This window comes from Etheostoma spectabile, chromosome 6 (assembly GCF_008692095.1).
Source record: "Etheostoma spectabile isolate EspeVRDwgs_2016 chromosome 6, UIUC_Espe_1.0, whole genome shotgun sequence".
NCBI lineage: Eukaryota > Metazoa > Chordata > Actinopteri > Perciformes > Percidae > Etheostoma > Etheostoma spectabile.
The window spans coordinates 25950326-25963605 of record NC_045738.1 but is presented as its reverse complement, the minus strand read 5'-3'; the positions used below and the strand labels follow the sequence as shown (position 1 = coordinate 25963605).

The following is a 13280-nucleotide window of genomic DNA, read 5'->3' as shown; positions in this document are numbered from 1 at the left end:
AAGTTTATATGTCCCCCCCCCCCCCTTGACACCCCCACAGCTAATGTCATCTGACACTGACAGTGTAAGCAGATTCCAAAAAAATCTAACCTTTAAAATGGCTGCACTAATAATTAACCACTGGCGAGTGGTGATTTGGGATATTGGTACGAGAAAAGGAGAATATTAGATATAGGAAGGGGGGAGGGAAGGGGGGGGTGGCAGAACAGAATAAAGTTAAACTATTTACACTCATGTTGGTCTTGTCGCTGCTGGCAGAGGACACACTCCATCTTTTGGCAGCTTTGGCGTCAACAGGTGGGGATTCTCTATCCTTGTCTGCACTGTGAATCTTCCTGTTCAGGTCCTGAAACATGTCCTGGTGGCGTTTCCGGGTGTGCATAATCTTCTACACAGGGACATTGCACGTTACGCACAAGGTACACAGCACAGGCTACCATCAATCCTACTTTAACCCCCCTTTCACATTGAATGTCTCGAATCTCAACACTACAGTAACACCCAAGCTTTGAATAAATCTGATAATTGTATGCAAGCCATCAAGACATCAGCTCTTTGGTCTAAATCTAAAAAAAAAAAAAAATTAGGCTCTGTAGGAATCAAAGAGACTAAAATTACCTCAAAGTCAAGTTCTGCATAGCGTGATTTTCGTCTCTGGGGGGGAGATGAGACAGAGAGATTAAAGATGTGTCTTGGTTATTGTGTGCCTTTTGAGCAGAAATGCTCAAGTGTTTCTTAACTCTTTCATTGTGTGTGTCTACATCAGCCAGACAAGAAAGGGTGTTTAAGGGCAGTGAGTCATGGGGGGGGGGGGGGGGAGAGAAACAAGGCTGCTGGTCATTCTGACCCTGTTGGCACAAGTTTGCAGTTAACAGATTGTGACCGAAAGACCTTTAAGTCCTGCATCCCCGAGTGGAGAAGGGAAAACCTGACCTTCAGGCCGCTTGGTTGCCGTGGCAGCTGCCGCCTCGCACGGCATTATGGAAGTGTGTGTTTTGCCCCGGAGCGAAAAGACACCAGCCGGCAGATGTCCAGGCCGCTGTGTGCTGATCACTGTGTCGTCTCATCGTGACACTGCTGTCGGCACTCGGTGGCGAGTGAAAACTAATCTTTTTAAAGATGCTGTCCTTACACGGGGCCACAACACGCTGCACGGGCTCCTTCTGCTGATGGAGGGTTGTTATGAATGAAGTAAGGGGGCTTGTTGCCTTGTGGTCAGCATCAGAGAGGGGGTGACCTAAGAGTACAAGGAATGCAGCTCTGTGCTGCCCTGTGGAGATCTAATTAATAATAATTTTATTCATGTCTATGATTTAGTATTCAGTTTATTAATGTGTAGCTCCCTGGTTGATCCTTTGTGTTAATCATTTCCCTCCAACGGAGAGTGCTAATGCTGCGTGGATCAAACATGGCCGGTGGCACGATACATGGCACATAGCCTAAATGATTCTAGAAAAATTATATATACATACAATTTCAATGCAATTTTATTTAATGTAAAATAACAAGAGGATAGAGTAGGTCTAGACCCCACTCCATAATTTACAAAGACCCACCAATTCCCCCTCCTTCAAGAACAAGCATATACATATACTGTGTATATATATATACACTGTATAAAAGATGGGGACAAAACAGTATGCTGGCATGATATGGCATCATTCACATTGATACATGAATAAGAAAAAAAGCACAGCAGTTAATGCTAATTATAGGTTAAGCGTGGCGTTACAGTGGCTCTCATGGTTCATTCATTAATGTGTCCTTTTCCACAGCACTAATTCAATCAGTAGAGTGTGGTCCTGGAACATTTGAAATGGAGGGGCCAAGCTGGGGCCACATACGACTTCAGGGGTCCAAATATAGTGAGTATTATACAGCACCAACCCTCAGATTAACAGTAGACATATAACTTAAACGCACTATTCATACAGTGTTGGCCTACATTTGATATATCACTGCACATGAATAATATCCCCTCTATGCGTATAAAGGTATGACAATATTTGACAAATTTAGGGGGAAGAGGGGGCAGAGAGGACCATTGCCCCCCCCCCCCCCCCCCCCCCCCCCCCCCCCCCCCCCCCCCCCAGAACCACCACTGAAACTTCAACAGAACTCCTGAACACAAACAGTGTTTGCAATCAGTTGTAATTGGGACTCTTTTTCGGTACTACTAATGAAACTCAGCGCCTCCTGCAGGCGTTTCACATTTCAATGCCTTTCACGTGTAATGCCCGGTTCAGACTACATGGATATTTCCTTCTTTTAAGATGGTCACTCTATCCGATGGGGCAATTACAGAATCATAACGTCTTGTCGTGAAATGACGTCTTTCACAACCTATGTGATGTCATCAGGAAGGAGGAGCTAGCGCCATCCAGGTTAGCCATTGTTACCAATACCAGTTGATAACAACGCATTATAAAGACAGAAGTTGGACAGTAAGCTGATCACAGGAGACGTCAGGGGATTTGTTACAGTGGACGAGAAAAGAAGAAACATTCTAACACGCTAGCCTATTTGTCAGGACGTTGTGGGTAAAAAATCGATAAAACATAGTATCGCAATATTTTCTGTGGCCACTTTGTAACAATGCATCACATTGTGACATAAATATTGCGATAACATCGTATTGTGACATAATTATTGTGATAATATTGCATCGTGGGGCTCCTGGTGATCCCCACACCTTGTCGTCTCAGATGCAGGGTCTATGATACGCGGGATAAAACCATCAACAGTTTCTACTGACACCCTACGCCTGTGCAGGAAGCGTTGAGTTTTATTGACAGAAATTTAGCCGTGCTTGAAAAACAACAAATTAGAATGGATTTGAAAGAATGACTTATTGAGAACAGTACTTCAAGCGTGGGGAATGTGCATTAAAGCAAAAAGCATCAACAGCATTAAAACAAGCCGATCAGAGAATGGAAAATGGAAATGTTACACAGGACAAATTAAAGGCTTAACTCTAATATAAAAACAGTTTCACATAAAGGCGTGGTTCTTGAGAATGTATGCCAAGCAGTAGGAATTCAAAACACAACTTTCCATGCATGTCTTATTTGACGTATGTGGGTGTGAGGCTGATAATGTATTGCTATGACGAGACTATGCTGATCAGTGTAGTGGTCTTACCTCCAGTGAGCTCATGGACAGCGTGGAGACGGTCTCACTCTTTGACATCACACCAGAGTTTCCAGAATCTCCCCCGTCGCACATGTTGTTGGCCGCGTGGGAGTCTCTGGGCAAATTCTGCAGATTGTGTACAGGCGAGTCTCTGTCAGAGCACGACACACTGATCTGGTCGGCGGGAAGGCTCTTCAGCCCAAAGCCAGGCACCGGCTCTCCGCTGGCAGGGTTGGCCAGGTGAATGAGCCTGGTCTGAGGCAGCTGCTCGATGCCCATGTTGTACTTGGCAGCCTGCTCCTCTTTCCCCTTGGCCAGCTTCAGGGTGCCCGTGTTGTTGCTCGGCAGGATGACGTACCCCGGGCCCTTGCCTGGGCCCTCGGAGCTGCTCCCCTCGCCGTTTCCTCGAGGCAGCTCTCCATCCAGCTGCTTGAAGAGCTCGCCATCGCAGATGTAAATGGATTTGGCGCCTGGCAGCTCTGTGCTGATTCCCTTGGAGGGACCCTTCTCCCTGCGCAGGGTCAGGGTGTGGCTGGTGTAGTCGGCCACGTTCTGCAGGTGAACCTTGGCCATGCTGGCCGGCATGGTGTTGAAGTTGGAACCCTTCTGCAGAGTGAGGGTCCCAGCGGAGGCCTTCTCCTCCCCCTGGAGAGATGAGCGCTTCATAGTGCCTGGAGGCAACAGAAAGACAGAGTAAGATCTGGTCTGATTTACCTTCTTGGGGGCCATGGGGGTTACCTCACACCACAGCTGGATTCTAGCTGTATCACGAGATAACTCGAGAATCGTGGGATCACGTCACACAAAAATCCAAGGTGGATTTTGTATATATATATATATATATATATATATATATATATATATATATATATACGTATATATATAACATGATTAATGAAACGGAAGAAGACAAAAAAGCTTAATCTGAGCACTTTGAGTACAGTACTCGAGTAAATGTACTGGCTTCAAGTAATGTGTTAGCGTCTGAACTACTAGCATACCGAACCAATCACCCTCCTGGGGAGGAGCTACTGTAGGAGCGACTGTCCGTTATAAGCAACAATGGCGGACGGACGTGAGGGATGAGGGTTCATCCAATCACCTACCAAAAGTGAGTTGTGGTCAAGTAAACAAGTGAAATACAAATCTATTTATTAATAAGCCTTTTGTAAAACTCCATTTTGAAACTGGGCTTCTCACAAAGACGGGGTCTCAAGATAATAAGGGATGTAGCAATTATCTCGGCTGGTACTGTTATTTAACTCAGGGCCTTCGGGGCCACTGGGACCGGGGGCCCCGACAGCAGCTGCCAGCTTTCCTCAGTCAATAATCCAGCCAGGGTTTGGACAGAGACTGAAGCAACCCCCTACAAATACTCAGATGTGGTTTTCTCAGTCCTACTCTATCTAGCTCTATAGGTATGAACCACTATGTATAATTGTAAATTAACTATTTTTAGCAATAAACACTGGTTAAGCTCTGGTATAAAAAGATACTGGTATCTGCATTTGTAGCAGCAGTTAGGGAGGAGGCAATGATTTTTTTTGAGGCAACATAGAAACAGTGTCACCATTACCATTGTCACTTTAAATTAGAGAGCAATGACAGTCAAAACTGTGACCAAAATAATTAAAACTCTTTATCACCCTTCAGACACTCATATCAGTCTAAACCTGCTGAGCACGCAACAGAAACTGGTTTGTTACAGGGTAACTTATTCATTTTTCAACCTATTGTTGTCATGGTTGTGACATGGTTCGTCCCTGTTTTCCTCTCTAGTGTTGTCTTGTTTTACTTCCTGTCTTGTGTTTTCCCGCCTCTGTGATTGTCGGGCCCCACCGTGATGTGTCTCACCTGTTCCTGAACCAGGTCTCACCTGTCTCTCGTTACCCCGTTACCCTGTGTATTCAGTCTTTGTGTTCCCGTTGTCTCTGTATTTCCAGTTTTGTTAACCTGTTGTTTTTGCCGCTTGCGTTCTGGATGGATTTTTGCCTGCTGTTGTGTTGACATCTTCTGGTTTGTGGACTTTCTGTTATTAAATCCTCAAGCTCAACACTATCTATCCGTCTCTGCATTTGGGTCCACATTCTCTCTACCTCATAACAATTGTCCTATCTTATGTGTTGTGGCTAATAGATTTAAACAAGGTGCAATGTAACCACAACTGCCATGCGAAAATAAGTTTTGTTTAACATCGAACTTGCCATCGCCAAATTTACCAGACTCTATTTAAAGAAACAGTAATTTTGTCATCGTCGTGGTTGATCTTTCCCCTGTTCCACTCTAGTGTGCTTGAAATAAACTCTTAATTCACCCAGGTACATGTGAACATAAGTGTTTGGTTTGAGTCTGGTTGGTTAGGCAATGAGGATCTTACCCTTTAAGAATAAGGTCTATCTCTGAAGGGATCCTTTCCATAATGTTGTCAGACATCTGAGGTGGTAAAACAGACTTTAATGGACGCAAACTGACAATGTGCATTTGCCATATAGGACTACTTTGCAGCATTCACGCTCAATACTGGACCAATTGTTGTTCACATAAGTGACTTAGACAACAATGCATGGAGAAAAAAACAACAACTGGGAGTACACGGCTGACATCGGGCTTGCCTCGACCCTATGACCCAACCTCATTTCATTATAACAACTGCAGGCTTATGGCAGGATGCATATCCCATACCATGTCCAGGCGGGTAAACCACATCAGACAACGCTCTATCCCTAACACTAAATAGCTTACAACCGCTCTCTGCGCTTCCATTTTCTACTCAAAAACAATCATCTCTCCCTGTTCTTTTCTCGATCTGGCCTGTCTGTGTCTCAATAGCTTTTCTGCTCCAGATGCTTTTCTTGATATCCTGTCTCAAGAGATAATCACATTTTCACTCCCAGCGGATATCACAGCAGAGCCAGTATCTGATGCGGCACTGTCGGGAGGAACTTAATTATACAGCGGCAGTGTAGGAGAGTCTCAGACAGCCCTATTTATCGGAATATAACTGCTCAGCACACGTTCATCCCACTCCCAACAGCCTGGGCTAAACTGCCTTATGCAGCATTAATGTGCAGTACTTCTTGTCAGAACAGCTCGTCGGCGAAGGGAGGCTGCTGTGATGTTGATTGTAAGACACAAGTGCAGAACTGAGGGGGAACATGCCTCACATCTGACGACGCCGAGGAATTTGAAGCAGTCGAAACACAGAGAGGAGGCACAAAGAGACATCTGTAGCGTTTGAATAGCATTCCCCAAAGTCAAGTCAAACACAAAACCCAACACACTCAAACCAGAGCTTACCTGATCTGCACGCCATATCCACGTCTTTCTCAAAGTCAGTCTGAGGACAAAAGACAATGCATATGTATTTAGTGTGCACACTGCCAGTAGGGCTGGGCAATATGGAGAAAATCAAATAGCAAAAATTGTAGATAATCGTTAGTAATGTGGATATAATACCTAAGTGGGTAAAGGCACATAAAAGAACAGCAACAACTGAAAATAACATCACTTTACCGTAATGCAGCCTCTTAAACCAGGAAAAGACAATACTGTCATATCACGATATCACAATATCCAGTATTCAAGACAATTTCTAATCAAGATATTGCCCGGCCCTACCTGCCAGTACTGGATAATAAGGTGAAACTAACAAACGTGTGCATATATTCATACCATGAGCTGAGCATGGCCATTCTGGAAGGATCCTCCTGAATCTCCATTGGCGTCCTCCTGGCGGTCCACCACACGGCACTTCACTGCCTCCTGAACCTGTCGCAAATCATGAACACAATCTTAGTACTGGAGGTATATATAAATATCACGTTTCAAATGAAGAGGTTTTGTCTAGAAGCACCACTCAAGCCAAATTGATCAATAGGGTGATGATGGTCCATGGCCCATGTTGGGCGCCATGATCTCAAAGTGTGAAGTCGTTAGAGAGTGCATCTTGTATCTTGCGTCAATGTGTTTTGGTGAGAAACCCCCGACCTTTCCTACTACTACTAAAGACTCAGTAGACAACAATAACTGAGTGAAAGGTCATCTGCAAATTCGTCGATTTTGCATGCAGAGTTTATATTTTAGCATGCTATAGGTGAGCTCAATGACATCAGCAAAAAGATTGTAATATTTCTTCTTAACACATGACACTCTTGGCAGAATGGTTTGGTTATAGGAAAGGTTAGGGGGTTCCCACAGAAATACACACATGTACACACATGCACAAAACTGTAAAGCTTCTTTTAGTGTTTTGAAAAGTGCTGTAAATTAATTGTATTATTATTATTGTTCTTAACATTTGAGCCATCACTGAATGAGTTGGTACAAAGCTCAATCCGACTATCGGCTCCACCCAACTCTCTCTGTGTTTTGATCATATGACATATGAAAAATTGCGATAAAAGTTTTTTTTTTTATGTTTGTTGCAGTGAAGTTGTGGGAGACAGAGAAAGTTGTGATTCTTTTTTTTTTTTGTATAGTTCTTTAAAAATAAAAAGGAAACCTGTTTTGAGGAGAAAACAATTACTTTAGGCTGAGTTTTGAGTTATAAACTGTCATATTGTCATGTGAGGTACCTCTCTGCGCAGGATGCAGTGTACCATGACGATAACAAAGCCTTCCAGGGAATCAAAGACGGCGAAGAGGATCTGGAAGAGCGCAGAGCGGCGGTCTGTGATGGCGAGGACAGCTGACATCCACGTGAGGGCCAGGAGGGGCAAAACCACACAGGAGCTCCACAGCGATGCCCTGCAGGACGGGGAGGGGACCCACAGTCAACGACAGCACTACGAGACCTTGGTCAACATGACACAGGGTAAGTCTACAATGTTGTCTGAGAGTTATGCTGCAAAACAAATATGTCATTAGCTAAGATTATTAGATTTTTTTTAAACATTTAAGGCAGGCTTCCAAACAAAAAAATTCCCGGAGATAAAGTAAAAGGTAATCTAATGCTATATGCCCACGGTGTTAGCGTAGTGTTAGCAGCCTTCAACTCTAACCATGCATAAATATTTAATGTCACAACAAATAATTATGTTACTATCACAGACAAAAAAACATACATCCATTATCTGCAGATATATATGTTCATAATTCACATATATTACATGCATGTATGTTTAAGATGGTTCAGTCAAACCAAAGAGGATCTAGTGCCACAGGAAAGAGAAGGAGGGATGGTGAGCAGTGGGGGAAAACGAGTGGAATGAGGCTGAAACAGAATGCAAAGACAAACAGAGGCAGAGCAGAGAGGGACAGAGAGACAGAGGGACTAAGGGACAGAGAGACAGAGAGAGGAAGTGCCGTTCCCGTTGCTCCCACTTTGCTCTTCTTGTTCTTTTTTTTGGACTCTTTCTATATGGTTTTAATGTGCACATCGAGAATGAACCAGACCAATATGATTATTTTCCAGATCCTATTCAAGAGGGGCTAACATTTATTTTTAGTTAGACAATATTCCAGAAGTGGAAAAAAAAAAAGTACTTTATTCAAGTAATTAACATGCAGCATTGCAATAAGTCTTCATTATTATAAGACAAAGTGATACATTCTAAAGTTAGCGATAATGTCTCATAATAAATGTAACATACACCCCCACACCAAGGCTCCTGTCTGATTCGACATATATACTCTTCCTTTTTACTAGACTTATTTCTACTTTGCCATCCTTGGTGACACAATCACTACACATCATGTAGTAATGGAGATTGAATAAGAGAAAATAACAATTTCCTTTATTTCCTTCACTATTAAAATAATATTGCTGGCGCTAAGACTTTATTGGCTTTAAAGGAATTACCATTATGATGAATTATTGTCCATTCGTTAGATTGTCTTGTTCAATTGCTTTTAATGCATCACGTTTCCTGAAGCTCATCATCTCCTTTAAGGTAAGGTGTTCTGCAAAGTGAAGCAGTGCATTATGGCCCTCATACTGTAGCTACGTGAAAGAGTCCAACAAATGGAAAACCATAACTGTGACCCATAAAAGAAGTCGTATAAGAACTCCGCACAACTTAATTTAAAGTACTTTGCTGCTTTCCACCTCTGGTAATAAAAAGGACTGGACCAATACAGGAAATGGTTTTACTGATGTCGGCCATTAATTTGATGTCGACCTCATTTGAAATGGGGATGTGTCTCATTATGTGAGTCCTGATTCAGAGGCTTCCCCACCCTGCCCACAGTAACACTCAGAGAGACTGGTCCGGTAAAAAGGCTGAAGACCAGTACTGCTGCCGCTGAATTTAAAGGATAATTCAGGTTATTTTTTCAGCCCGGACCTTGTTGTCTATATTCATTGTTTATGAACTAGTCATTAATCGGCTGCAGACCTGCAACGTTCTCCATTTTGAGGGAGGGCTGTTCTCCAATACAATCCACTGAGGACAGGAAGCATTAGGACCTCAACCAAAAGGTGAGCACAACACACAATCATGGTATTAGATATGCTAATACAACTGAGGTGGCCTATGTTCATGTTCCTGGCATTTTTAAATGAATGATATTGATTAGTTATTGATTATTGTCATGGTTCTATAGCTTGTAGAGCTGGGCCATATGCAGAAAATCAAATATGGATCAGGATGTGTTTGACCTTATACCTCAATATCAATATTGTGGCGATATTGTTGTGTTGTGTTGTTGTGTTGCGCTTTCACAACATATTTTCACAATGGGAGTTTTGATCTTCAATAATATGGACACAATGATGTGATACATGAAGTGGGTAAAGGTTAATAATAAAACATCTAACAGTCAAGTAAGTTGAGAAAATGACATAACTTTCCTGTGAAGTAGTTTTTGATGTAATGTAAACACTTATTACGTGTCATATCACAATATCCGAAATGTAAGACCATATCTAGTCTCATATCAATGCTGATACATTGATATATTGCCTAGCCCTAGTTTACTGTTACTATACTTGCCAGTGCTCATAGTGCCATTTTATTGTACCCACCTCTATCATTATTATGAGTCATATTTTTGTATTTCTTCATCTGTCTCTCTCCCTCCTTCTGCCTGAATAATCTCAGTTTTTCCTCGCCCCTGTTGCATCAAATGCTCTTGTGGGGTAACTGGAGGGTCTTTGTGAATTACAGAGTGGCCAAGACCTGCGCTATCTGTAAAGTGGCCTGACATTTTCATATCACTCGAAACCATAAATGAAATGTAATTGAATAAACATAAACCCCAGACTGTCAGCCTGCTACTGCAGCAGTAATTAGCTGAGATTTCCTTTCTTCACCCGCCATAACAGACTTGTGAAACATGTCAACACAAGTACAACACAGAGCGACTACATGTAGCGGCTGGTCTATTGACGCTGGCCGGGCAAGACAGGGAGAAAAGAATCCATACGATACTAATTAAGTTGTGTGATTACAACAGAGGCTGACGTGGTTGTGAAACCTGTGGGCCATGATGGAACCAGAATCAACATTTAAAGATGTTGCCTAATGTATCTAGATCTACCCGTGTCATTATCAATTAGCAAAAGACTCAACATAGGAAGTGGATAACGCACTGGGGCAGAACGAAATATGGAAAAGTGACACGTTTGGAACAAGGTGACGAGTTATGGGACCATAATGGAAATAAGAAACATTATTATTTGAACATTAAAAAAATGTTGCCTATTGTATTTACCATTATCATTTAGAAAGAGACACTAAAGAAACGGATCCAATAAACAGGTGGGGAGGAAAAGTCAGTAGTAAGTGTTAGTGCTTTCTTTAATTATTTACATATTTAGTCATTTATCTGTGGCTGTAGTTTAGTTTTTGTCATGTTTAGTTCTAGTTGGACAGTTTATGGGCTACACTGTTGTGTTGTGGCTGCTGTAATATGTTTTCTTTATTCTTTATTTGGTCTAGAACTTTTTTTTTCTGTGGACATTGGACCGGAAGTTGTGGATGAAAGGATTTTTGTCTTAGTGTCTTAATAAAATCATATCATATCATATCAGTAGTGCCTAGATTAGCAATAATACAGGTCATAGGACCATGATGGGACTGAAAAAAAACATCATTTCAATATTTCAAAGTGTCGCATATTATATTTAGAATATCTACCCATAGATTAAGATTTAGAAAGAAACGTTGTGTGTGTGTGTGGTGTGTGTGCACATTACACGTTACAGATGATGGAGTCAAATGATGGGTATTAATTGCTCAGTCAGTTATTCAAAACATAGAGAAGCTATTTAGTGGTTGTGTTTGTGGATCGTAGGAGAGAGCAACACTCCCTGCAAAAAGGAAACAGAGGCAGGGGCTGATAATAATGTAAAGGATTCATCCAGGCACTTATAGATCACAGCAAGACACACACACACACACACACACACACACCACACACACACACACACACACACACACACACACACACCCCATATTACCAACACTTGGGCTACACCAATGAAGTGTAAACTTCTATTTCTGAACATTTAAAAAACACAAAAAATATAGTTTTTTATAATCTTACTACAAATGTGTGTTTTTAATGATTTTTTTTAGAAAATGCCAAGAGGGGACTTGAATCTTTGAGCGATGTTTTCTTGTTAAGAGAGAGACACCCACACACACACACACACACACACACACACACACACACACACACACACACACACACAGAAACAATAAAAGTGTAATGCTGTCCCCTCTGTTTCCATAGCCATGGCCTCCTTAACATGTGTTCAAATCAGCTTTGTAAGACACACACAAACACACAGACACACACACACAGACACACACACACACAGATTCCATAATCAATCACATATGCATAAATATTGACATATATACTGTATATTTATAGTAAACACACTTTCAGGAGCCTTTCATATTGAGTGAGACCCTGCCTGCCAGTGCATCAGGGAGAAGAAGAAATGACAGAGTAGTAAAGGAAAGAGAATCCATCAAAGTGAGGGAGGAGAGGAAGAAGGGAGGCATACAGTAGAGGAGAGAACAGCGGTAAGAAGAGTTAAGGAAAAATAATTAGCGGGACTAACATGGCGTTACTGGTAGCTGTGGTGGAAACGTCAGCCGAAGAGATAACTCCGCACTTGGCACATTTGAGCGTCATATTGTACAGTGGCACTGTCATCTGACTGCAAAGTCAAATTAACACGCTGTAACATACACAAACAGATACAAATGCGCCTGCACACAGACTCGCACGGATGCACGTGCGCACGCACACGCACAGACAGTCACGCAAACAGTGAGTCACAGTGTTTCTCGCACAATCTCTCTCTCAGGGCTACAGTCCAACCGCTTTTGTGTGTTTTTGGGGGGTTTACCTGCGTGACTCTGGGGGACCGGGGGACGTAGGGGCCAAGACATACAAAAGACTGGTGATGATTTAAAGGAACTGAGTGTGTTTCACCCACTCAACCATGTATCTGCCTGTCATACAAAAAGGCTTAATCTCAAAGCCTAATTTCATGCATTTCATCTGAGGATTTACATCTCTGCTGCTCTGATTATGATGATGTGCTGGATGTGCCTCCCCCCCCCCAGTGTGTGCTAACTGCTTATTAAGAGCAATGCCAAGTGGAAATGCAAAGCTTTACACACACACAGTAACATTTCAAACCTCCACTCCACTAGCCACCGCATTCGGCATTCACAAAGAAAAATTGCTCCAGTTGTGATGAAAGAGTTACATAACATCAATCCATTCGGTATATTGATTGTGACAAATAATTAAGTAACACAAACTGCATGTCTCTCCCTTAGGCTACATTTAATTTGGAGTTTTGAGCCAGAGACGATCTCCGTGCACACACAAGTTTTTATCTCCAGCAGAAGAACTAATCTCGGTTTAAACTAACACGCCAAAATCTCATATCTCATCAACATTCTGGTATACCAGGCAGCGTGGAGCCCGCTGCTGGTAGTTGCCATGGTAATGTTAGTAGCTAAGTCTCAGAGAACGAGACGTCGTGAGCCAATCAGGCAGAGAAAGATTAGAGTCAGTTTCAGTGTTGCCAAAGGTCTCTGTTTGTGCTAGTGCTAGCCTTGAAAGTAAAAGTCCTGTTCCATTTACATTTCCTTCACACACTGTGTTAAGTGACTGGCAGTTAGAGCGTTGCACCTAGCTCTGGGGAGTCATTCCCCCAGCATGTTCCCTCGGATCAGGGA

The 13280-nt window shown here is 42.5% G+C and overlaps 1 protein-coding gene across 9 annotated transcripts in view; it reads right to left on the bottom strand.

Annotated features, from left to right (window-relative positions):
* The window catches only part of adgrb1a (adhesion G protein-coupled receptor B1a), a 196687-nt gene that overhangs the window by 5419 nt on the left and 177988 nt on the right, over positions 1-13280 (bottom strand). For 4 of the 9 annotated variants that reach the window (XM_032517663.1, XM_032517666.1, XM_032517664.1 and 1 more), the window contains 7 exons: positions 12146-12244; positions 7707-7878; positions 6805-6900; positions 6430-6469; positions 3142-3803; positions 619-654; positions 230-388 (listed from right to left, as the gene is read on the bottom strand). In XM_032517663.1, the coding sequence (XP_032373554.1) occupies positions 230-388; positions 619-654; positions 3142-3803; positions 6430-6469; positions 6805-6900; positions 7707-7878; positions 12146-12244 (1264 nt within the window). The remainder of the gene's footprint in view (positions 1-229; positions 389-618; positions 655-3141; positions 3804-6429; positions 6470-6804; positions 6901-7706; positions 7879-12145; positions 12245-13280) is intronic. The other 5 variants (XM_032517667.1, XM_032517668.1, XM_032517669.1 and 2 more) reach the window with 4 other exon arrangements.